Raw genomic sequence first — 27,386 nt, 5'->3', positions numbered from 1 at the left:
GAGAGAGGAAGAGAGAGACAGAGAGACAGAGAGAGACAGAATATATTGACTGATGTTCCTCTATTTCTCCATTAAGGTTCATTAAGGTTCTTTCTTCTCACATCATTATGACCAGGGGTCACTCCATTCTCTATAACCCCCTGAGAGGGAGTATTAAAGGTCACATCATTATGACCAGGGGTCACTCCATTCTCTATAACCCCCTGAGAGGGAGTATTAAAGGTCACATCATTATGACCAGGGTCACTCCATTCTCTATAACCCCCTGAGAGGGAGTATTAAAGGTCACATCATTATGACCAGGGGTCACTCCATTCTCTATAACCCCCTGAGAGGGAGTATTAAAGGTCACATCATTATGACCAGGGGTCACTCCATTCTCTATAACCCCCTGAGAGGGAGTATTAAAGGTCACATCATTATGACCAGGGGTCATTATGACCAGGGGTCACTCCATTCTGGACACGAGTCCATCTCATACCATTCAAGGTGCTGGACCATCCAGTCACTCAACTTTAACCTTAAAGTAGAAAAAATAATGACAGTGGCATTGTTGTAGTCAGACAGACCACAGCAGGATGCCTGGGGGTTAGTCAGACTCCAGCAGGATGCCTGGGGGTTAGTCAGACTCCAGCAGGATGCCTGGGGGTTAGTGACAGACCCCAGCAGGATGCCTGGGGGTTAGAGTCAGACCCCAGCAGGATGCCTGGGGTTTAGAGTCAGACCCCAGCGGGATGCCTGGGGGTTAGAGTCAGACCCCAGCGGGATGCCTGGGGGTTAGTGACAGACCCCAGCGGGACGCCTGGGGGTTAGCGACAGACCCCAGCGGGATGCCTGGGGGTTAGCGACAGACCCCAGCGGGATGCCTGGGGGTTAGCGACAGACCCCAGCGGGATGCCTGGGGGTTAGCGACAGACCCCAGCGGGATGCCTGGGGGTTAGCGACAGACCACAGCGGGATGCCTGGGGGTTAGTGACAGACCCCAGCTGGATGCCTGGGGGTTAGAGACAGACCACAGCAGGATGCCTGGGGGTTAGCGACAGACCCCAGCAGGACGCCTGGGGGGTTAGCGACAGACCCCAGCAGGACGCCTGGGGGTTAGTGACAGACCCCAGCAGGATGCCTGGGGGTTAGCGACAGACCCCAGCAGGATGCCTGGGGGTTAGTGACAGACCCCAGCAGGATGCCTGGGGGTTAGTGACAGACCCCAGCAGGATGCCTGGGGGTTAGTGTGGTGTCAAAGAATGGCGCCGGAGGGGACAACCAGAAGCCATGGATTACAAGCAACATCCTCACTGAGCTAAAGGCTAGAGCTGACGCTAAGTAGCGGGACGCAAATCTGGACACTTAGAAGAAATGCCCTCCGACGAACCGTCAATCCGGCAAAGTGTCAATACTGGACTAAGATGGAATCCTACTACACCGACATTGATGCTTGTTGGATGAGGTGGGGCTTGCAAACTATCATGGATTACAAAGGGAAACCCAGCCACGAGCTGCCCAGTGAAGCAAGCTTTACCAAACTAACTAAACGCCTTCTTTGCTCGCTTTGAGGCAACACTGAGTCATGCATGAGAGCACAAGCTGTTCCGGATGACGGAGTGATCACGCTCTCTGTGTGCGATGTATCTACGGTGCGATGAATTAAAGGACACTTCCTGTCTCTACGGTGCGATGAATTAAAGGACACTTCCTGTCTCTACGGTGCGATGAACTAAAGGACACTTCCTGTCTCTACGGTGCGATGAACTAAAGGACACTTCCTGTCTCTACGGTGCGATGAACTAAAGGACACTTCCTGTCTCTACGGTGCGATGAATGAAAGGACACTTCCTGTCTCTACGGTGCGATGAATTAAAGGACACTTCCTGTCCTGAAATATCCGAAGACCCAAGATGATCAGTGTGTGTAGCTGTATCCGTGTGTCTCCTCACCTCTGAGTGGCTGTCCACTGTACATGCTGTGCAGGGCCCTCATGGCGAGCTCCTCCAGGGGTCCCACTCGCTCCGTCTCTGAGCCTATAGCCTTCACCTCAGCAGGCAGATGGACAGAGACATTTCCCAGAGACAGAGGCTGGGGCGCCCGGTCAGACACCTGCCCTGACAGACCACACCTGGAGAGAGAGAGGCAGACAGACAGACAGACAGGTTAGACAGACAGACGTCAATGTCTGAGACTCAAATCCAAATTCTGCTATAATACATTCATAAACATAGATTTATCAAATTAAGAAAAAGGTCAGTAAGCAATGAAATGTCGACAAAATGCTGAACAAATGATATTCCTCCACAACAAAGCTAAAGAAAGGGACGGAGATGTGTCCTTATCCGCCGCAGCCAATCACCGTGTACAGATATAAGGGTTAGGGGCTGTCCTTATCCGCCGCAGCCAATCACCGTGTACAGATATAAGGGTTAGGGGCTGTCCTTATCCGCCGCAGCCAATCACCGTGTACAGATATAAGGGTTAGGGGCTGTCCTTATCCGCTGCAGCCAATCACCGTGTACAGATATAAGGGTTAGGGGCTGTCCTTACCCGCTGCAGCCAATCACCTTGTTGTACAGGTATGAAGGAAGGCCTTTGAGGTGGACGTTGTTGTCAACAAACACAAACTGCAGCTCTCTGGAACGACCCAAATCTGGAACACACACCCAGAATACAATCAGACAGGTACATCTACCACTATCAGACAGGCTCACCTACCACTATCAGACAGGCACACCTACCCCTATCAGACAGGCTCACCTACCACTATCAGACAGGCTCACCTACCCCTATCAGACAGGCTCACCTACCCCTATCAGACAGGCTCACCTACCACTATCAGACAGTCTCACCCAGAACACAATCAGACAGGCACACCCAGAATATTATCGGACAGGCACACCTAGAATATTATCAGACAGGCACACCTACCACTATCAGACAGGCTCACCTACCACTATCAGACAGGCTCACCTACCACTATCAGACAGGCTCACCTACCACTATCAGACAGGCTCACCTACCACTATCAGACAGGCTCACCTACCACTATCAGACAGGCTCACCTACCACAATCAGACAGGCTCACCTACCACAATCAGACAGGCTCACCTACCACAATCAGACAGGTACACCCAGAACACAATCAGACAGGTACACCCAGAACACAATCAGACAGGTACACCCAGAACACAGACAGGCTCACCTACCACTATCAGACAGGCACACCCAGAATATTATCAGACAGGCACACCCAGAATATTATCAGACAGGCACACCCAGAATATTATCAGACAGGCACACCCACCACTATCAGACAGGCACACCCACCACTATCAGACAGGCACACCCACCACTATCAGACAGGCACACCCACCACTATCAGACAGGCACACCCACCACTATCAGACAGGCACACCCACCACTATCAGACAGGCACACCCACCACTATCAGACAGGCACACCCACCACTATCAGACAGGCACACCCACCACTATCAGACAGGCACACCCACCACTATCAGACAGGCACACCCACCACTATCAGACAGGCACACCCACCACTATCAGACAGGCACACCCACCACTATCAGACAGGCACACCCACCACTATCAGACAGGCACACCTACCACTATCAGACAGGCACAGCTACCACTATCAGACAGGCACAGCTACCACTATCAGACAGGCACAGCTACCACTATCAGACAGGCTCACCCACCACTATCAGACAGGCTCACCCACCACTATCAGACAGGCTCACCCACCACTATCAGACAGGCTCACCCACCACTATCAGACAGGCTCACCCACCACTATCAGACAGGCTCACCCACCACAATCAGACAGGCTCACACACCACAATCAGACAGGCTCACCCAGAACACTATCAGACAGGCTCACCCAGAACACTATCAGACAGGCTCACCCACCACAATCAGACAGGCTCACCCACCACAATCAGACAGGCTCACCTACCACTATCAGACAGGCTCACCTACCACTATCAGACAGGCTCATCTACCACTAGAATACAATCAGACAGGCTCATCTACCACCGGCTGGCTGGCCGGCCGCACATACCTCCCTGGCTGGCTGGCCGGCCGGCCGCCCATACCTCCCTGGCTGGCTGGCCGGCCGGCCGCCCATACCTCCCTGGCTGGCTGGCTGGCCGGCCGGCCGCCCATACCTCCCTGGCTGGCTGGCTGGCCGGCCGGCCGCCCATACCTCCCTGGCTGGCTGGCCGGCCGCCCGCCCATACCTCCCTGGCCGGCTGGCTGGCCGGCCGGTCGGCCGCCCGCCCATACCTCCCTGGCCGGCTGGCTGGCCGGCCGGTCGCCCGCCCGCCCATACCTCCCTGGCTGGCTGGCTGGCCGGCCGATACCTCCCTGGCTGGCTGGCTGGCAGGCCGGCCGATACCTCCCTGGCTGGCTGGCTGGCTGGAAGGCCGGCAGGCCGGCCGATACCTCCCTGGCTGGCTGGCTGGAAGGCCGGCCGGCCGCCCATACCTCCCTGGCTGGCTGGCAGGCAGGCCGGCCGGCCGCCCATACCTCCCTGGCTGGCTGGCCGGCCGGCCGCCCATACCTCCCTGGCTGGCTGGCTGGCAGGCCGGCCGGCCGCCCATACCTCCCTGGCTGGCTGGCAGGCCGGCCGGCCGCCCATACCTCCCTGGCTGGCTGGCTGGCAGGCCGGCCGGCCGCCCATACCTCCCTGGCTGGCTGGCTGGCAGGCCGGCCGGCCGCCCATACCTCCCTGGCTGGCTGGCTGGCAGGCCGGCCGGCCGCCCATACCTCCCTGGCTGGCTGGCAGGCAGGCCGGCCGGCCGCCCATACCTCCCTGGCTGGCTGGCTGGCCGGCCGGCCGGCCGCCCATACCTCCCTGGCTGGCTGGCTGGCCGGCCGATACCTCCCTGGCTGGCTGGCTGGCAGGCCGGCCGGCCGCCCATACCTCCCTGGCTGGCTGGCTGGCAGGCCGGCCGGCCGCCCATACCTCCCTGGCTGGCTGGCAGGCAGGCCGGCCGGCCGCCCATACCTCCCTGGCTGGCTGGCAGGCAGGCCGGCCGGCCGCCCATACCTCCCTGCCTGGCTGGCAGGCAGGCCGGCCGGCCGCCCATACCTCCCTGCCTGGCTGGCAGGCAGGCCGGCCGGCCGCCCATACCTCCCTGCCTGGCTGGCAGGCAGGCCGGCCGGCCGCCCATACCTCCCTGCCTGGCTGGCAGGCAGGCCGGGGCCGCCATACTCCCTGCCTGGCTGGCAGGCAGGCCGGCCGGCCGCCCATACCTCCCTGCCTGGCTGTCAGGCAGGCCGGCCGGTCCGCCCATACCTCCTGGCTGGCTGGCAGGCCGGCCGGCCGCCCATACCTCCCTGGCTGGCTGGCAGGCCGGCCGGCCGCCCATACCTCCCTGGCTGGCTGGCAGGCCGGCCGGCCGCCCATACCTCCCTGGCTGGCTGGCTGGCCGGCCGCCCATACCTCCCTGGCTGGCTGGCTGGCCGGCCGGCCGGCAGCCATACCTCCCTGGCTGGCCGCCCATACCTCCCTGGCTGGCCGCCCATACCTCCCTGGCTGGCCGCCCATACCTCCCTGGCTGGCTGGCCGGCCGCCCATACCTCCCTGGCTGGCTGGCTGGCCGGCCGCCCATACCTGGCTGGCTGGCTGGCTGGCCGGCCGCCCATACCTCCCTGGCTGGCTGGCTGGCCGCCCATACCTCCCTGGCTGGCTGGCCGCCCATACCTCCCTGGCTGGCTGGCTGGCCGCCCATACCTCCCTGGCTGGCTGGCTGGCCGCCCATACCTCCCTGGCTGGCTGGCTGGCCGCCCATACCTCCCTGGCTGGCTGGCCGCCCATATTTCCCTGGCTGGCTGCCCATATTTCCCTGGCTGGCTGGCTGGCTGCCCATATTTCCCTGGCTGGCTGGCTGGCCGCCCATATTTCCCTGGCTGGCTGGCTGGCCGCCCATATTTCCCTGGCTGGCTGGCTGGCCGCCCATATTTCCCTGGCTGGCTGGCTGGCCGCCCATATTTCCCTGGCTGGCTGGCTGGCCGCCCATATTTCCCTGGCTGGCTGGCTGGCCGCCCATACCTCCCTGGCTGGCTGGCTGGCCGCCCATACCTCCCTGGCTGGCCGCCCATACCTCCCTGGCTGGCCGCCCATACCTCCCTGGCTGGCCGCCCATACCTCCCTGGCTGGCCGCCCATACCCTCCCTGGCTGGCTGGCTGGCCGCCCATACCTCCCTGGCTGGCTGGCTGGCCGCCCATACCTCCCTGGCTGGCTGTGGTGACCTCTGACCCCATACTAACCTAGGGGTAGAGAGGTGAGTTGGTTAGCAGCCATACTGAGCTGGTTGAGGCTGTGGTGACCTCTGACCCCATACTAACCTAGGGGTAGAGAGCTGAGTTGGTTAGCAGCCATACTGAGTTCGTTGAGGCTGTGGAGCTGGCAGAGCTGTCTGGGGAAGCTGGTCAGGTTGTTCCTGTCAGCAGTGAGACACTGGAGAGACAGACACTGGTGCAGCCGCTCTGGGAGACACACCAACACATTCCTACTGACATCCAGGGTCTCCAGGTCACACAGGGCTCCAATCTCTGTGTGAGAGAGAAGAGAAAGAGGTCACACAGGGCTCCAATCTCAGTTAGGACACAGAGACAGACAGACAGAAACAGAGAGACAGAGACACACAGGCAGGTATTTCAGCTGGTTGTTGGCCAGTCTTACCTGGAGGCAGGTATTTCAGCTGGTTGTTGGCCAGTCTTACCTGGAGGCAGGTATTTCAGCTGGTTGTTGGCCAGTCTTACCTGGAGGCAGGTATTTCAGCTGGTTGTTGGCCAGTCTTACCTGGAGGCAGGTATTTCAGCTGGTTGTTGGCCAGTCTTACCTGGAGGCAGGTATTTCAGCTGGTTGTTGGCCAGTCTTACCTGGAGGCAGGTATTTCAGCTGGTTGTTGGCCAGTCTTACCTGGAGGCAGGTATTTCAGCTGGTTGTTGGCCAGTCTTACCTGGAGGCAGGTATTTCAGCTGGTTGTTGGCCAGTCTTACCTGGAGGCAGGTATTTCAGCTGGTTGTTGGCCAGTCTTACCTGGAGGCAGGTATTTCAGCTGGTTGTTGGCCAGTCTCACCTGGAGGCAGGTATTTCAGCTGGTTGTTGGCCAGTCTCACCTGGAGGCAGGTATTTCAGCTGGTTGTCGGCCAGTCTCACCTGGAGGCAGGTATTTCAGCTGGTTGTTGGCCAGTCTTACCTGGAGGCAGGTATTTCAGCTGGTTGTTGGCCAGTCTCAGGTGTCGTAGGGACCTCAGCCTGCCGATCTCTGGACAGATGACATGCAGAGCGTTGTCACTCAGGTCTAAAGACTGCAGCCTGGACAGGTTACCTATCGCTGAAGACAGGACAAGTTACCTATAGCTGAGGACAGGACAGACATCTTAAAGGTGATGTTTCCACTACCATACTTAAGGTAGAACCTGCTCAATGGTAACCGGTTATCTGCTCCTCAGAAAACATTATAGTCAGATATTTGGCTTCAATACAACTGTTTGTTTACTGTGTAAACCTTCAAATGACAACACTGATTGGGATACCTGTATTAGGATTTAATATGGATCCCCATTAGTTCCTGTCAAGGCAGCAGCTACTCTTCCTGGGGTTTATTATGGATCCCCATTAGTTCCTGCCAAGGCAGCAGCTACTCTTCCTGGGGTTTATTATGGATCCCCATTAGTTCCTGCCAAGGCAGCAGCTACTCTTCCTGGGGTTTATTATGGATCCCCATTAGTTCCTGCCAAGGCAGCAGCTACTCTTCCTGGGGTTTATTATGGATCCCCATTAGTTCCTGCCAAGGCAGCAGCTACTCTTCCTGGGGTTTATTAAGGATCCCCATTAGTTCCTGCCAAGGCAGGAGCTACTCTTCCTGGGGTCCAGCAACATTAAGGCAGTTTATTATTTATTTTAAACATTACATTTCACAACAAATTAAGTGTGTTCCCTCAGACCACTACTCTACTACCACATATCTACAATACAAAATCCATGTGTACGTGTGTGTGTGTGTGTGTATAGTGCATATGTTATTGTGTGTGTATAGTGTGTATGTTATCGTGTGTGTGTGTGTGTGTATAGTGTGTATGTTATCGTGTGTGTGTGTGTGTGTGTGTATAGTGCTTATGTTATCGTGTGTGTGTGTATAGTGCATATGTTATCGTGTGTGTGTGTGTATAGTGCTTATGTTATCGTGTGTGTGTGTGTATAGTGCTTATGTTATCGTGTGTGTGTGTGTATAGTGCTTATGTTATCGTGTGTGTGTGTGTGTATAGTGCTTATGTTATCGTGTGTGTGTGTGTATAGTGCTTATGTTATCGTGTGTGTGTATAGTGCATATGTTGTGTGTGTGTATGTTATCGTGTGTGTGTATAGTGCTTATGTTATCGTGTGTGTGTGTATGTTATCGTGTGTGTGTGTGTATAGTGCATATGTTATTGTGTGTGTGTGTATAGTGCATATGTTATCGTGTGTGTGTGTGTATAGTGCTTATGTTATCGTGTGTGTGTGTGTATAGTGCTTATGTTATCGTGTGTGTGTGTGTGTATAGTGCTTATGTTATCGTGTGTGTGTGTGTATAGTGCTTATGTTATCGTGTGTGTGTATAGTGCATATGTTGTGTGTGTGTATGTTATCGTGTGTGTATAGTGCTTATGTTATCGTGTGTGTGTGTATGTTATCGTGTGTGTGTGTGTATAGTGCATATGTTATTGTGTGTGTGTGTGTATAGTGTGTATGTTATCGTGTGTGTGTGTGTGTGTGTGTATAGTGCATATGTTATCGTGTGTGTGTGTGTGTGTGTGTGTGTGTGTGTGTGTGTGTATAGTGTGTATGTTATCGTGTGTGTGTGTGTGTGTGTGTGTGTGTATAGTGCATATGTTATTGTGTGTGTGTGTGTGTATGTTATCGTGTGTGTGTGTGTGTATAGTGCATATGTTATTGTGTGTGTGTGTGTGTGTATAGTGCGTATCTTATCGTGTGTGTGTGTGTGTGTGTGTGTGTATAGTGCATATGTTATTGTGTGTGTGTGTGTGTGTATAGTGTGTATGTTATCGTGTGTGTGTGTATATAGTGCATATGTTATCGTGTGTGTGTGTGTGTGTGTGTGTGTGTGTCTGTGCCTATGTTTGTGTTACTTCACAGTCCTCGCTGTTCCATAAGGTGTATTTTTACCTGCTTTTTAAATTGTATTCTACTGCTGCATCAGTTACCTGATGTGGAATAGAGTTCCATCTAGTCATGGCTCTGTGGAATAGAGTTCCATCTAGTCATGGCTCTGTGGAATAGAGTTCCATCTAGTCATGGCTCTGTGGAATAGAGTTCCATCTAGTCATGGCTCTGTGGAATAGAGTTCCATCTAGTCATGGCTCTGTGGAATAGAGTTCCATCTAGTCATGGCTCTGTGGAATAGAGTTCCATCTAGTCATGGCTCTGTGGAATAGAGCTCCATCTAGTCATGGCTCTGTGTGCTGTGGAATAGAGTTCCATCTAGTCATGGCTCTGTGTGCTGTGGAATAGAGTTCCATCTAGTCATGGCTCTGTGTGCTGTGGAATAGAGTTCCATCTAGTCATGGCTCTGTGTGCTGTGGAATAGAGTTCCATGTAGTCATGGCTCTGTGTGCTGTGGAATAGAGTTCCATCTAGTCATGGCTCTGTGTGCTGTGGAATAGAGTTCCATCTAGTCATGGCTCTGTGTGCTGTGGAATAGAGTTCCATGTAGTCATGGCTCTGTGGAATAGAGTTCCATGTAGTCATGGCTCTGTGGAATAGAGTTCCATGTAGTCATGGCTCTGTGTTGTACTGACAAGGTGTTGAATGTAAGTAACTCAGTATAACAGCACCAGCCTCTTCTAAATGACTGAGTATCGTTGAGAAATCACCTTCAGGAACACAGGTTATATTGTTGGAATGCAGATACCTTGAAGAGACAAAGAACAATGACACTTTAAAGATTGACAAGTAAAAAGTACCAAACATGTTGATAATTACTTTCCCAAAATATAATGCATCTGGAACTGTAGTGCCATCTAGTGGACGCAGAAAAACTGCTGGTCCAACAGTTCCTATGCATTCCTGCCCCGATGTCTTTCCTACAGTAAGAAAATATGCTTTTCTACACTTACAGCTCTATTAAGTAGGGGAGCTTCTATACTTACAGCTCTATTAAGTTGGGGAGCTTCTACACTTGGAGCTCTATTAAGTAGGGGAGCTTCTACACTTGGAGCTCTATTAAGTTGGGGAGCTTCTACACTTGGAGCTCTATTAAGTTGGGGAGCTTCTATACTTACAGCTCTATTAAGTTGGGGAGCTTCTACACTTGGAGCTCTATTAAGTAGGGGAGCTTCTACACTTGGAGCTCTATTAAGTTGGGGAGCTTCTACACTTGGAGCTCTATTAAGTTGGGGAGCTTCTATACTTACAGCTCTATTAAGTTGGGGAGCTTCTACACTTGGAGCTCTATTAAGTAGGGGAGCTTCTACACTTGGAGCTCTATTAAGTTGGGGAGCTTCTACACTTGGAGCTCTATTAAGTTGGGGAGCTTCTATACTTACAGCTCTATTAAGTTGGGGAGTTTCTGTGCTAGATTATCCGGCTGCAGAAAGGAGAGAAAGCATGTTTTTAGAACACAGACCACAATGCAACTGATTTGTAAAATCAGCAAACTCATCTCTTTGTTCATTCATTGTCACGCCACAGATATAAATGACCTGCCAATGATAGAAGACTGACTACATTACTAAGAGCCAGGCTACAGAATGAGAGCTACCACACATAAATACTGGATCTAAAACTATGCCAGACAGACACCTAGCTCTGGTCCAAGGTGTTAGGTAACAGCCTGGACAGGAGACCCCACCAGTCCGTACCAGCGTGGTGAGAGAGTTCCTCTTCATATAAAGTCTCTGTAGGAACTGTAGTCCTTCATCCTTCAGCATCTCCACGGGGAAGTTGTTCAGGTTCCTGTAGTTGAGGAACAGGTTCTTGTGACGCTCCTGTTTCGCCATGCAGATCGCTTCCTGCAGCTCGGACGCCATGGCAACAAGGAAGCACCGTCACTTCCTGGTCTTCTATCTAAACCACGGCTACACCTTAGACAGGAAAACAACACAGAGATGTTCCCATAATCAGACTGGGACCATGATGCATTGTTAAAGTATAAACACCTACATGTCCAATAGTTAGATACAGTAAAACACTGTTTTATTCATAAATCAGACATACAGCTTGGTTGAGTGTCCAATACATATCGTAGGAAAGATGCTGACTATCTAGCTAGCTAGTAACGTTAGCTAGTTCTACCAGCGGTATCTTCGGTCCTACTGTACCTTGCGAGCTAACGTTAGCATAACGTTAACGTTGCTATATGTCATGCAGAGCGAGCTAACGTTAGCATAACGTTGCTATATGCCATGCAGAGCACGCTAACGTTAGCATAACGTTGCTATATGTCATGCAGAGCAAGCTAACGTTAGCATAATGTTGCTATATGTCATGCAGAGCAAGCTAACGTTAGCTGTGAGCACTTGGGTCTTCCTTAGCAATCTGCAAAACAAACAGTTAACTTATGTAAGTAGCTAGCCAGCCATGTATGAACAATTAAAACGTTTCAAAAACAGTAGCTAGCTTCTTGGAGAGCACATCACCCGGATGTTGCTCTTCCTCCAGAACCGACTGCACCAGACATCAGTATCTTAGCTACTTCCTTTACCTTATCCTTGCAGAAGCAGTGTAAAGCCTCACCCCGTCCCTATGGAAACATATTGATCTTTTATCAACAAGACGGAAAAAAATGTCGACGGCAACGTCATTGACTGGCGCCCGGATGAGACTTGTTGGTCGGTTGTTGTAGTTTTTTTTGAGGCATCCGTAACGATTCTAGCTTTAGCGACCCGGGGGTTGCTCTTCCTCCAGAACCGACTGCACCAGACATCAGGATCGTCTCAGAACATGTATACCAGTGGCATACTGAATTAAGCAGATCAAGGGTTACCATTTTCACATTTTAGTCATTTAGCAGACGCTCTTATCCAGAGCGACTTACAGTAGTGAATGCATACATTTCATCTCATGCATTTTTTTTGTACTGGCCCCCCGTGGGAATCGAACCCACAACCCTGGCGTTGCACACACCATGCTGGCGTTGCAAACACCATGCTCTACCAACTGAGCCACAGGGAAGACCTCTCTCTACAGGCTCAAACTTTTTCACTCTGGGCCCTCCCTTCCAGCATTGGGGAACATCCTTTTGCTTAAAAGGCCAAGTCCATTATGGCAAGAACAGGTCAAATAAGCAAAGAGAAACAACAGTCCATCATTACTTTTAGGACATGAAGATCAGTCAATACAGAACATTTCAAGAACTTTGAAAGTGCAGTTGCAAAAACCATCAAGCGTTATGATGAAATTGGCTTTTATGAGGACCACCACAGGAATGGAAGACCCAGAGTTACCTCTGCTGCAGAGGATAAGTTCATTAGAGTTACCAGCCTCAGAAATTGCAGCCCAAATAAATGCTTCAGAGTTCAAGTAACAGACACATCTCAACATCAACTGTTCAGAGGAGACTGCGTGAATCAGGCCTTCAGGGTGGAATTGCTGCAAAGAAACCACAATTAAAGGACACCAATAATAATAATAATAATAAGAGTGGCGCTTGGGCATCCATAATCCCCCGACCTCAACCAATTGAGATGGTTTGGGATGAGTCGGACCGCAGAGCGAAGGAAAAGCAGCCAACAAGTGCTCAGCATATGTGGGAATGCCTTCAAGACTGTTGGAAATGCATTACAGGTGAAGCTGGTTGAGAGAATGCCAAGAGTGCGCAAAGATGTCATCAAGGCAAAGGGTGTTTACCTGAACCAGGCTGCAGGCACTGGTTACCGTTAAGCTTTTTGTTGAGTGGGCAGCTTGATGAAAGCCATGTGCCTTTTACTGAGGAGTGGCTTCCGTCTGGCCACTCTACCATAAAGGCCTGATTGATGAAGTGCTGCAGAGATGGTTGTCCTTCTGGAAGATTCTACCATCGCCACAGAGGAACTAGAGCTCTGTCAGAGTGATCATTGGGTTCTTGGTCACCTCCCTGACCAAGGCCCTTCTCCCCATTCTCAGTTTGGCCGGGTGGCCAGCTCTAGGAAGAGTCTTGGTGGTTCGACACAATCCTGTCTTGGAGCTCCATGGACAATTCCTTTGACCTCATGGCTTGGTTTTTGCTCTGAAATTCACTGTCAACTGTGGGACCTTATATAGACAGGTGTGTGCCTTTCCAAATCATGTTCAATCAATTGAATTTACCACAGGTGGACTCCAATCAAGTTGTAGAAACATCTGAAGGATGATCAATGGAAACAGGATGCACCTGAGCTCAATTTAGAGTCTCATAGCAAAGGGTTTGAATACTTAAGTAAATAAGGTATTTCTGTTTTTAATAAATTAGCAAACATTTCTAAAAACAGTTTTAGCTTTGTCATTTTGGGGTGTTGTGTGTAGATTGATGAGGACATTTTGGGGTGTTGTGTGTAGATTGATGTGTGTAGATTAATTTAATCAATTTTAGACTCATCAAACAAAGGCTGTAACTGAACAAAATGTGGAGAAAGTCAAGTGGTCTGAATACTTTCCGAAGGCACTGTAGGTCCTGGATGGCAGGAAGCTTTGACCCAGTGATGTACTGGGCCATACACACTACCCTCTGTAGCGCCATACGATCGGATGCCAAGCAGTTGCCATACCAGGTGATGATGCAACCGGTCAGGATGCTCTCGATGGTGCAGCTGTAGAAGTTATTGAGGATCTGGGGAACCATACCAAATCTTTTCAGTCTCCTGAGGGAGAAAAGGTTTTGTCGTGCCCTCTTCACGACTGTCTTGATGTGCTTGGATCATGATAGTTTGTTGTTGATGTGGACACCAAGGAACTTGAAGCTCTCAACCTGCTCCACTACAGCCCCGTCGATGAGAATGGGGGCGTGCTCGGTTCTCCTTTTTCCTGTAGTCCACAATCATCTCCTTAGTCTTGGTTACGTTGAGGGAGAGGTTGTTATTCTGGCACCACCCGGCCAGATCTCTGACCTCCTCCCTATAGGCTGTATCATCGTTGTCGGTGATCAGGCCTACCACTGTTGTGTCATCAGCAAACTTAAATGGTGTTGGAGTCGTGCTTTCCACACAGTCGTGGGTGAACAGGGAGTACAGGAGGGGACTAAGTACACAATCCTGAGGGGCCCCCGTGTTGACGATCAGCGTGGCAGGGATGTTGTTGCCTGTATTGACGTGGCAGATGTGTTGCTGCCTACCCTCACCACCTGGGGGCGGCCTGTCAGGAAGTCCAGGATCCAGTTGCAGAGGGAGGTGTTTAGTCCCAGGGTCCTTAGCTTAGTGATGAGCTTTGAGGGCACTATGGTGTTGAACGCTGAGCTGTAGTCAATGAACAGCATTCTCACATACAGTGGCAAGAAAAAGTATGTGAACCCTGGAATTACCTGTATTTCTGCATAAATTGGTCATAAAATTAAATCTGACCATTTAAGTCACAACACACAGTGTCCTTAAACTAATAACACAAAATATTGGATTTTTCTTATCTATATTGAATACATCGTTTAAATATTCACACTGTAGGTTGGAAAAAGTATGTGAACTCATAGGCTAATGACTTCTCCAAAAAGCTACTTGGAGCCACGAGTCAGCTAACCTGGAGTCCAATCAATGAGATGAGATTGGAGATGTTGGTTAGAGCTGCCTTGCCCTATAAAAAACACTCACACAATGTGAGTTTACTATTCACAAGAAGCATTGCCTGATGTGAACCATGCCTCAAACAAAATAGATCTCAGAAGACCCAAGATTAAGAATTGTTGACTTGCATAAAGCTGGAAAGGGTTACAAAAGTATCTCTAAAAGCCTTGATGTTCATCAGTTCACAGTAAGACAAATTGTCTATAAATGGAGAAAGTTCAACAAGAATGGTGTTCATGGGAGGACACCATGGAAGAAGCCACTGCTGTCCAAAAAAAACATTGCTGCACGTCTGAAGTTCGCAAAAGAGCACCTGGATGTTCCACAGCGCTACTGGCAAAATATTCTGTGGACAGATGAAAAAGATAAGTTGTTTGGAAGGAACACAACACTATGTGTGGAGAAAAAAAGGCACAGCACACCAACATCAAAACCTCATCCCAACTGTAAAGTATGGTGGAGGGAGCGTCATGTTTTGGGTCTGCTTTGCTGCCTCAGGGCCTGGACAGCTTGCTATCGTCGACGGAAAAATGAATTCCCAAGTTTATCAAGACATTTTGCAGGAGAATGTTAGGCTCTCTGTCTGCCAATTGAAGCTCAACAGAAGTTGGGTGACGCAACAGGACAACGACCCAAAACACAGAAGTAAATCAACAACAGAACGGCTTCAACAGAAGAAAATACGCCTTCTGGAGTGGCCCAGTCAGAGTCCTGACCTCAACCAGATTGAGATGCAGTGGCATGACCTCAAGAGAGCAGTTCACACCAGACATCCCAAGAATATTGCTGAACTGAAACAGTTTTGTAAAGAGAAATGGTCCAAAATTCCTCCTGACCGTTGTGCAGGTCTGATCCACAACTACAGAACATGTTTGGTTGAGGTTATTGCTGCCAAAGGAGGGTCAACCAGTTATTAAATCCAAGGGTTCACATACTTTTCCCACCCTGCACTGTGAATGTTAACACGGTGTGTTCAATAAAGACACGAAAACGTATAATTGTGTATTAGTTTTAGCAGACTGTCTGTTGTTGTGACCTAGATGAAGATCAGATCAAATTTATTGACCAATTCACGCAGAAATCCAGGTTATTCCAAAGGGTTCATATACTTTTTCTTGACACTCTAGATGTTCCTTTTGTCCAGGTGGGAAAGGGCAGTGTGGAGTGCGATTGAGATTGCATCATCTATGCGAATTGGACTGGGTCTAAGGTTTCCGGGCTGATGGTGTTGATGTGAGCCATGACCAGCCTTTCAAAGCACTTCATGGCTACCGACGTGAGTGCTATGTGGCGGTAGTCATTTAGGCAGGTTACCTTCGATTTCTTGGGCACAGGGATTATGGTGGTCTGCTTGAAACATGTAGGTATTACAGACTCAGTCAGGGAGAGGTTGAAAATGTCAGTGAAGACACTTGCCTGTTGGTCCGCGCATGCTTTGAGAACACGTCCTGGTAATCCATCTGGCCCCGCGGCCTTGTGAATGTTGACCTGTTTAAAATGTCTTAATCACATCTGCTACAGAGAGCGTGATCACACAGTTGTCCGGAACAGCTGGTGGTCTCATGCATGCTTCAGTGTTGCTTGACTCGAAGCAAGCATAAAACGCATTTAGCTCAACTGGTAGGCTCGTGTCACTGGGCAGCTCATTGCTGGGTTTCCCTTTGTAGTCCGTAATAGGTTTCAGGCCCTGCCACATCCTGAAGAACGTCAGAGTCGGTGTAGTAGGATTCAATCATAGTCCTGTATTGATGCTTTGCCTGTTTGATGGTTTGTCTGAGGGCATAGCGGGATTTCTTATAAGCAACAGGATTAGTGTCCTGCCCCTCGAGAGTGGCAGCTCTAGCCTTTAGCTCGGTGCAGATGTTGCCTGTAATCCATGGCTTCTGGTTGGGATATGTACGTGAAGTCACCATGGGGACGACGACATCGATGCACTTATTGATGAAGACGATGACTGATGTGGTATACTCCTCAATACCATTGGATGAATCCCAGAACATATTCCAGTCTGTGCAGCAAAACAGTCCTGTCGCTTAGCATCTGCGTCATCTGACCACTTCCGTATTGAGTGAGTCACTGATACTTCCTGCTTTAATTTTTGCTTGTAAACAGGAATCAGGAGGATAGAATTATGGTCAGATTTTCCAAATGGAGGGCGAGGGAGAGCTTTGTATGCGTCTCTGTGTGTGGAGTAAAGGTGGTCTAGTTTTTTTTCCCTTTGGTTGCACATTTAACATGCTGGTAGAAATGAGGTAAAATGGATTTAAGTTTGCCTGCATTAAAGTCCCCGGCCACTAGGAGTGCCGCTTCAGGATGAGCATTTTCTTGTTTGCTTATGGCCTTATACAGCTGGTTGAGTGCGGTCTTAGTGCCAGCATCGGTTTGTGGTGGTAAATAGACGGCTCTCTTGGTAGATAGTGTGGTCAACTGTTTATCATGATGTACTCTACCTCAGGCGAGCAATATCTCGAGACCTCCCTAATATTAGACATCGCACATCAGCGGTTATTGACCAATAGAGACACACACCCCAACCCCTCGTCTTAGACGTAGCTGTTCTGTCCTGCCAATGCACGGAAAACCCAGCACACTGAATATTGTCATCGTTCAGCCACGACTCAGTGAAACACAAGATTTTACCGTTTTTAATGTCCCGTTGGTAGGATAGTCTCGAGCAGAGATCATCCAGTTTATTCTCCAGTGATTGCACGTTGGCAAATAGAAAAGATGGTAGAGGCAGGTTACCCACTCGCCAACAAATTCTCGCAAGGCACTCTGATCTCCGCCCCCCTGTATTTCAGTCTTTTCTTCACGCGAATGACGTGTGGCTCAGTTGGTAGAGCATGGTGTTTGCAACGCCAGGGTTGAGGGTTCGATTCCCACGGGGGACAAGTACAGAGAAAAAAATGTATGAAATGTATGCATTCACTACTGTAAGTCGCTCTGGATAAGAGCGTCTGCTAAATGACTAAAATGTAAATGTAAACAAATCCTTCAAAATGCTTCCCAACCAGCTAGTCCACTGGGAATTCTAACATACAGCATTATCAACCGATGTACCAGTATATTAACCTTCCTGGAATTAAAATGTTTACAATTAACTGAGTGCATTTGTGTTTAGTGTTCAACCAGTCTTTTACAGTTCCTTTACGTTAGAGAGGATGGGTTTTACCTGATCTAATCAGGAATCTGACTCAATACAAAGTATGGTGGGTAACTAGCATTATTTGATCTAGTAATGGGGGTAGATATGGCAGTAGCAGGTCTAGTAATGGGGGTAGATATGGCAGTAGCAGGTCTAGTAATGGGGGGTAGATATGGCAGTAGCAGGTCTAGTAATGGGGGTAGATATGGCAGTAGCAGCTCATTATTTGATATAGTAATGGGGGGTAGATATGGCAGTAGCAGGTCTACTAATGGGGGAAGATATGGCAGTAGCAGGTCTACTAATGGGGGAAGATATGGCAGTAGCAGGTCTAGTAATGGGGGGTAGATATGGCAGTAGCAGGTCATTATTTGATCTAGTAATGGGGGTAGATATGGCAGTAGCAGGTCATTATTTGATCTAGTAATGGGGGGTAGATATGGCAGTAGCAGCTCATTATTTGATCTAGTAATGGGGGTAGATATGGCAGTAGCAGCTCATTATTTGATCTAGTAATGGGGGTAGATATGGCAGTAGCAGGTCTAGTAATGGGGGTAGATATGGCAGTAGCAGGTCTGGTAATGGGGGGTAGATATGGCAGTAGCAGGTCTAGTAATGGGGGTAGATATGGCAGTAGCAGCTCATTATTTGATCTAGTAATGGGGGAAGATATGGCAGTAGCAGGTCTACTAATGGGGGAAGATATGGCAGTAGCAGGTCTAGTAATGGGGGGTAGATATGGCAGTAGCAGGTCATTATTTGATCTAGTAATGGGGTAGATATGGCAGTAGCAGGTCATTATTTGATCTAGTAATGGGGGGTAGATATGGCAGTAGCAGCTCATTATTTGATCTAGTAATGGGGGTAGATATGGCAGTAGCAGCTCATTATTTGATCTAGTAATGAGGGGTAGATATGGCAGTAGCAGGTCTAGTAATGGGGGTAGATATGGCAGTAGCAGGTCTAGTAATGGGGGGTAGATATGGAAGTAGCAGCTCATTATTTGATCTAGTAATGGGGGGAAGATATGGCAGTAGCAGCTCATTATTTGATCTAGTAATGGGGGTAGATGTAGCAGCTCATTATTTGATCTAGTAATGGGGGGTAGATATGGCAGTAGCAGGTCTAGTAATGGGGGTAGCTATGGCAGTAGCAGGTCTAGTAATGGGGTAGATATGGCAGTAGCAGGTCTAGTAATGGGGGAAGATATGGCAGTAGCAGGTCTAGTAATGGGGGGTAGATATGGCAGTAGCAGGTCTAGTAATGGGGGGTAGATATGGCAGTAGCAGGTCTAGTAATGGGGGGTAGATATGGCAGTAGCAGGTCTAGTAATGGGGAAGATATGGCAGTAGCAGGTCTAGTAATGGGGGGTAGATATGGCAGTAGCAGGTCTAGTAATGGGGATAGATATGGCAGTAGCAGCTCATTATTTGATCTAGTAATGGGGGGTAGATATGGCAGTAGCAGGTCTAGTAATGGGGGAAGACATGGCAGTAGCAGCTCATTATTTGATCTAGTAATGGGGGGAAGATATGGCAGTAGCAGGTCTAGTAATGGGGGTAGATATGGCAGTAGCAGGTCTAGTAATGGGGGTAGATATGGCAGTAGCAGGTCTACTAATGGGGGAAGATATGGCAGTAGCAGGTCTACTAATGGGGGGTAGATATGGCAGTAGCAGGTCATTATTTGATCTAGTAATGGGGGTAGATATGGCAGTAGCAGCTCATTATTTGATCTAGTAATGGGGGGTAGATATGGCAGTAGCAGCTCATTATTTGATCTAGTAATGGGGGTAGATATGGCAGTAGCAGGTCATTATTTGATCTAGTAATGGGGGTAGATATGGCAGTAGCAGTTCATTATTTGATCTAGTAATGGGGGTAGATATGGCAGTAGCAGCTCATTATTTGATCTAGTAATGGGGGGTAGATATGGCAGTAGCAGCTCATTATTTGATCTAGTAATGGGGGGTAGATATGGCAGTAGCAGGTCTAGTAATGGGGGAAGATATGGCAGTAGCAGCTCATTATTTGATCTAGTAATGGGGGGAAGATATGGCAGTAGCAGGTCTAGTAATGGGGGTAGATATGGCAGTAGCAGGTCTACTAATGGGGGAAGATATGGCAGTAGCAGGTCTACTAATGGGGGGTAGATATGGCAGTAGCAGGTCATTATTTGATCTAGTAATGGGTTACATATGGCAGTAGCAGTTCATTATTTGATCTAGTAATGGGGGTAGATATGGCAGTAGCAGCTCATTATTTGATCTAGTAATGGGGGGTAGATATGGCAGTAGCAGCTCATTATTTGATCTAGTAATGGGGGGTAGATATGGCAGTAGCAGGTCTAGTAATGGGGGGTAGATATGGCAGTAGCAGGTCTAGTAATGGGGGAAGATATGGCAGTAGCAGGTCTAGTAATGGGGGAAGATATGGCAGTAGCAGGTCTAGTAATGGGGGAAGATATGGCAGTAGCAGGTCTAGTAATGGGGGTAGATATGGCAGTAGCAGGTCTAGTAATGGGGGGAAGATATGGCAGTAGCAGCTCATTATTTGATCTAGTAATGGGGGGTAGATATGGCAGTAGCAGCTCATTATTTGATCTAGTAATGGGGGGAAGATATGGCAGTAGCAGGTCTAGTAATGGGGGTAGATATGGCAGTAACAGGTCTACTAATGGGGGAAGATATGGCAGTAGCAGGTCTAGTAATGGGGGTAGATATGGCAGTAGCAGCTCATTATTTGATCTAGTAATGGGGGGAAGATATGGCAGTAGCAGGTCTAGTAATGGGGGTAGATATGGCAGTAGCAGGTCTAGTAATGGGGGTAGATATGGCAGTAGCAGGTCTAGTAATGGGGGTAGATATGGCAGTAGCAGGTCTACTAATGGGGGAAGATATGGCAGTAGCAGGTCTAGTAATGGGGGTAGATATGGCAGTAGCAGCTCATTATTTGATCTAGTAATGGGGGTAGATTTGGGAGTAGCAGCTCATTATTTTATCTAGTAATGGGGGTAGATATGGCAGTAGCAGCTCATTATTTGATCTAGTAATGGGGGGTAGATATGGCAGTAGCAGCTCATTATTTGATCTAGTAGTGGGGGAAGATATGGCAGTAGCAGGTCTTGTAATGGGGGTAGATATGGCAGTAGCAGGTCTAGTAATGGGGGAAGATATGGCAGTAGCAGGTCTAGTAATGGGGGGTAGATATGGTAGTAGCAGGTCTAGTAATGGGGGTAGATATGGCAGTAGCAGGTCTAGTAATGGGGGAAGATATGGCAGTAGCAGGTCTAGTAATGGGGGGTAGATATGGCAGTAGCAGGTCTAGTAATGGGGGAAGATATTGCAGTAGCAGGTGTCATGACGTTGGCCTGTGGGTAAGGTTTATGACCCCCCCATAAATACCTTTCTCCCTTCCCCTCTCTTACTGACCCTACTGAAGGACTGCTGTCCTGCTAAATATAGAGAGTCTGGGAACATCAAACAAATGGGGAAAGGAACCATATTTTGGTAATAAAACCAGTTGGAAATATGCTTGATAACGTAATGAGTATGGATGTCAGTTCATTATTATCTGTGACATTATGACTGATGACAGGATGACAAACTGTACCTGGGAAAGTATACACCCTCTAGTTATCAGAGTAACATGGAATTGTTATGCAATTGAAATGTTTGATATTGAAATTGTTTGTTAGGAGATTAAATGTAATTTTAGCTTCCAAATGAGAGAATTGGGTTTTCATAAGGAAAGTGCCCTGCTTGATCAGTGGCCCACCCCTGTGAAGAGGAGGGGTTATAAACGATGAAACACATCCTCCCCCCTCTCCACTATATAAGCCTTTGACGAAAAGATAACGGTAGTTCCAGTACGTGAGGTCTGCAGCCTCTACGTTAGAAGGACACACATGTCAAGAACAGAACTAAGCCAACCTTGGCGTGAGCTATGGTATGAACTGGTATGAACTTTGAGCTTATTCACTACAGAAGTGATACTTCCTAGCCGTTGAGTTAGCAGCTGCCGCTGTCAACGTGGGCTAGGAAAGGACGGACGACGGATCCAGTCTAACAGACGGACGAAGATACCACCACGTATCCAAATTACCACCAGAGACATTGTTCCGAGTACAGGAAGATCTGTTGGCCAACCCGGCCAGCATCTACGACCAATCTACCGAAGCGCAGCTCAGAGTAAATATTTATTGCATTTTCCTTTTCCAAATGGGCGGTAATTTAGAATGCATAAGATAATGTATTTACGATAGCATAGCTGCTGTTTGTGGTTCCTAAGTCTTCCCGCTCTTTCATTCAAGCCCAACCCCCTTTCCTTTGTGTAACCAGGTTGCGTCCACCGGGACGTTTTCTGTATGACATAATTTGTATTCTGTGTATTTGTAATTCTGTGTGATTAGTTAGGTATTTAGTAAATAAATAATTAAACCCAATTTTGTATTGCTGATTCAACTTGTTAGCCAGGGTTCGTGAAGATAACCAAGATTTGACAACTTTCATTATGAGACTGAAAATAAGATAAGGGTTAATATTGACTGCTATCGATGTAAAATATTACTAAGTATTTTAAGAGTTTATTCGGAAGATAACAGCTCTATAAACGTTCTTCCGTGGTGCCCCGGCTTTCTAGTTAATTACATTTACATGATTAGCTTAATCAGGTAATATTAATTACCGAGAAATCATTTTATAGGTTAGCATGTCATATCACTTAATCCGGCATAGCCAAAGACACGACACAGGTCTAGTAATGGGGGAAGATATGGCAGTAGCAGGTCTAGTAATGGGGGTAGATATGGCAGTAGCAGGTCTAGTAATGGGGGAAGATATGGCAGTAGCAGAGCTAGTAATGGGGGGAGATATGGCAGTAGCAGGTCTAGTAATGGGGGGTAGATATGGCAGTAGCAAGTCTAGTAATGGGGGGAGATATGGCAGTAGCAGGTCTAGTAATGGGGGGGAGATATGGCAGTAGCAGGTCTAGTAATGGGGGGGAGATATGGCAGTAGCAGCTCATTATTTGATCTAGTAATGGGGGTAGATATGGCAGTAGCAGCTCATTATTTGATCTAGTAATGGGGGAAGATATGGCAGTAGCAGGTCTAGTAATAGGGGTAGATATGGCAGTAGCAGGTCTAGTAATGGGGGGAAGATATGGCAGTAGCAGCTCATTATTTGATCTAGTAATGGGGGGAAGATATGGCAGTAGCAGGTCTACTAATGGGGGTAGATATGGCAGTAGCAGGTCTAGTAATGGGGGTAGATATGGCAGTAGCAGGTCTAGTAATGGGGCTAGATATGGCAGTAGCAGGTCTAGTAATGGGGGTAGATATGGCAGTAGCAGGTCTAGTAATGGGGGTCGATATGGCAGTAGCAGGTCTAGTAATGGGGGTCGATATGGCAGTAGCAGGTCTAGTAATGGGGGTCGATATGGCAGTAGCAGGTCTAGTAATGGGGGTCGATATGGCAGTAGCAGGTCTAGTAATGGGGGTCGATATGGCAGTAGCAGGTCTAGTAATGGGGGTAGATATGGCAGTAGCAGGTCTAGTAATGGGGGTAGATATGGCAGTAGCAGGTCTAGTAATGGGGGGAAGATATGGCAGTAGCAGGTCTAGTAATGGGGGTAGATATGGCAGTAGCAGGTCTAGTAATGGGGGGTAGATATGGCAGTAGCAGGTCTAGTAATGGGGGGTAGATATGGCAGTAGCAGGTCTAGTAATGGGGGTAGATATGGCAGTAGCAGGTCTAGTAATGGGGGTAGATATGGCAGTAGCAGGTCTAGTAATGGGGGTAGATATGGCAGTAGCAGGTCTAGTAATGGGGGGTAGATATGGCAGTAGCAGGTCTAGTAATGGGGGGTAGATATGGCAGTAGCAGGTCTAGTAATGGGGGGTAGATATGGCAGTAGCAGGTCTAGTAATGGGGGGTAGATATGGCAGTAGCAGGTCTAGTAATGGGGGTAGATATGGCAGTAGCAGGTCTAGTAATGGGGGTAGATATGGCAGTAGCAGGTCTAGTAATGGGGGGGAGATATGGCAGTAGCAGCTCATTATTTGATCTAGTAATGGGGGTAGATATGGCAGTAGCAGCTCATTATTTGATCTCGTAATGGGGTAGATATGGCAGTAGCAGGTCTAGTAATGGGGGAAGATATGGCAGTAGCAGCTCATTATTTGATCTAGTAATGGGGGTAGATATGGCAGTAGCAGGTCTAGTAATAGGGGTAGATATGGCAGTAGCAGGTCTAGTAATGGGGGGAAGATATGGCAGTAGCAGCTCTAGTAATGGGGGGAAGATATGGCAGTAGCAGCTCATTATTTGATCTAGTAATGGGGGGAAGATATGGCAGTAGCAGGTCTACTAATGGGGGTCGATATGGCAGTAGCAGGTCTAGTAATGGGGGTCGATATGGCAGTAGCAGGTCTAGTAATGGGGGTCGATATGGCAGTAGCAGGTCTAGTAATGGGGGTCGATATGGCAGTAGCAGGTCTAGTAATGGGGGTCGATATGGCAGTAGCAGGTCTAGTAATGGGGGTCGATATGGCAGTAGCAGGTCTAGTAATGGGGGTCGATATGGCAGTAGCAGGTCTAGTAATGGGGGTCGATATGGCAGTAGCAGGTCTAGTAATGGGGGTCGATATGGCAGTAGCAGGTCTAGTAATGGGGGTCGATATGGCAGTAGCAGGTCTAGTAATGGGGGGAAGATATGGCAGTAGCAGGTCTAGTAATGGGGGTAGATATGGCAGTAGCAGGTCTAGTAATGGGGGTAGATATGGCAGTAGCAGGTCTAGTAATGGGGGTAGATATGGCAGCAGCAGGTCTAGTAATGGGGGGTAGATATGGCAGCAGCAGGTCTAGTAATGGGGGTAGATATGGCAGTAGCAGGTCTAGTAATGGGGGTAGATATGGCAGTAGCAGGTCTAGTAATGGGGGTAGATATGGCAGTAGCAGGTCTAGTAATGGGGGTAGATATGGCAGTAGCAGGTCTAGTAATGGGGGTAGATATGGCAGTAGCAGGTCTAGTAATGGGGGGTAGATATGGCAGTAGCAGGTCTAGTAATGGGGGGTAGATATGGCAGTAGCAGGTCTAGTAATGGGGGTAGATATGGCAGTAGCAGGTCTAGTAATGGGGGTAGATATGGCAGTAGCAGGTCTAGTAATGGGGGTAGATATGGCAGTAGCAGGTCTAGTAATGGGGGTAGATATGGCAGTAGCAGCTCATTATTTGATCTAGTAATGGGGGTAGATATGGCAGTATCTCTCTGACCTTCATTCAGGAAAGACAACAGTTGGGAAAACCGTCACTAAACCTCTAAGAAACGAAAAGAAAAAGCCATCTTTCTAGCAAAAACAACAATGTATTGGTGAAAGGCTTTGGACAATATGTGGCAAAACAGCATATCTTTATGAGTTAAAAGAGAAACAAGGATGTTTCGTATGAATGAATTGTTTGAGAAATACAACAAGCAGAAAAACAAAATGGACTGTAGTGGGAACGAGAGTAAAACAAATCAACCTGAACGAATCATTTTATATTGATATATTATAACCACAAGGAAAATAAAGAATTAAATAGCAGCTTCTGTACAGACAATTACTTAGAAGAACATAAACAGTGATCACAAAGACACAAACAGGTTGTGTATGAAAATGTTCTGAGGTCTAACTACACAAATATACAAAAGTATGTGGACACCCTTTCAAATTAGTGGATTCAGCTAATTTCAGCCACACCCGTTGCTGACGTGTATAAAATTGACCACACACACACCCATGCAATCTCCATAGACAAACATTGGCAGTAGAATGGCCCTTACTGAAGAGCTCAGTGACTTTCAACGTGGCACCGTCATAGGATGCAACCTTACCAACAAGTCAGTTAGTCAAATAGCTGCCCCCGGTCAACTGTAAGTGCCGTTATTGTGCAGTGGAAACGTCTAGGAGCAACAAAGGCTCAGCCACGGAGTGGTAGGCCACACAAGCTCACAGAACGGGACCGCCGAGTGCTGAAGTACATAGCGCGTTTAAAAACACTCACTACCGAGTTCCAAACTGCCTCTGGAAGCAACGGCAGCACAACAACTCTTCGTCGGGAGCTTTATGAAATGGGTTTCCATGGCCGAGCGGCAGCACGCCAGCCTAAGATCACCATGCCCAATGCCAAGCGTCGGCTGGAGTGGTGTAAAGCTCGCCACCATTGGACTCTGGAGCAGTGGAAACGCGTTCTCTGGAGTGATGAATCACGCTTCACCATCTGGCAGTCTGATGGACAAATCTGGGTTTGGCGGATGCCAGGAGAACACTACCTGCCCCAATGCATAGTGCCAACTGTAAAGTTTGGTGGAGGAGGAATAACGGTCTGGGGCTGTTTTTCATGGTTCCGGGTAGAGCCCTTAGTTCCAGTGAACATAAATCTAAATGCTACAGCATACAATGACATTCTAGATGATTCTGTGCTTTCAACTTTGTGGTAACAGTTTGGGGAAGTCCCTTTCCTGTTTCAGCATGACAATGCCCCCATGCACAAAGCGAGGTCCATACAGAAATGGCTTGTTGAGATCAGTGTGGAAGAACTTGACTGGCCTGCACAGAGCCCTGACCTCAACCCCATCGAACACCTTTGGGGATGAATTGGAACGCCGACTGTGAGCCAGGTCTAATCGCCTAACATCAGTGCCCCGATCTCACTAATGCTTGTGGCTGAATGGAAGCAAGTCCCCGCAGCAATGTTCCAACATCTAGTGGAAAGCCTTCCCAGAAGAGTGGAGGCTGTTATAGCAGCAAAGGGGGGGACCAACTCCATATTAATGCCCATCATTTTGGAATGAGATGTTTGACGAGCAGGTGTCCACATACTGTTGGTCATGTAGTGAACAACTGGAAGAGCCATGGAGAAATGTTCTGAATCTCAGAGCAGAGACCACAGTGTAAATATATACCTGCTGTGTACAACAATGTCTCCCTCTCTCCATACTACTGGACTGGAGACAACTCCTGTCTGTCTCTACTCCCTACATATTGGAAAACATTTGGTCAACAAGTAGTGCACAACACAGGGAATAGGATGCCATTTGGGATGCAGACATATGGAGCCATACATCTGGTCAGGAGGAACTAAACATATGGAGCCATACATCTGGTCAGGAGGAACTAAGCATATGGAGCCATACATCTGGTCAGAGGAACTAAGCATATGGAGCCATACATCTGGTCAGAGGAACTAAGCATATGGAGCCATACATCTGGTCAGGAGGAACTAAGCATATGGAGTCAGAGGAACTAAGCATATGGAGCCATACATCTGTTCTCTGGTCAGAGGAACTAAGCATATGGAGCCATACAGCCGGTCAGAGGAACTAAGCATATGGAGCCATACATCTGGTCAGAGGAACTAAGCATATGGAGCCATACATCTGGTCAGAGGAACTAAGCATATGGAGCCATACATCTGGTCAGAGGAACTAAGCATATGGAGCCATACATCCG

General features: G+C 48.7%; 1 protein-coding gene across 1 annotated transcript; it reads right to left on the bottom strand.

The window, feature by feature from the left end:
* Window positions 1-1,934: 1,934 nt before the first annotated feature.
* LOC115182688 (leucine-rich repeat-containing protein 28) lies at window positions 1,935-12,062 on the bottom strand (the record flags this gene model as incomplete). The annotated part of the gene is given in 8 exon segments (XM_029744187.1): window positions 1,935-2,113; window positions 2,536-2,638; window positions 6,361-6,567; window positions 7,218-7,355; window positions 9,895-9,932; window positions 10,567-10,607; window positions 10,882-11,103; window positions 11,724-12,062. Coding segments are annotated over 7 exon segments (874 nt in total), but the record flags the coding sequence as incomplete, so codon positions are not given.
* Window positions 12,063-27,386: the final 15,324 nt, after the last annotated feature.

This window comes from Salmo trutta, unplaced genomic scaffold, assembly GCF_901001165.1.
Source record: "Salmo trutta unplaced genomic scaffold, fSalTru1.1, whole genome shotgun sequence".
Taxonomy (NCBI): domain Eukaryota; kingdom Metazoa; phylum Chordata; class Actinopteri; order Salmoniformes; family Salmonidae; genus Salmo; species Salmo trutta.
This window is presented reverse-complemented; position numbering and strand designations above follow the sequence as displayed.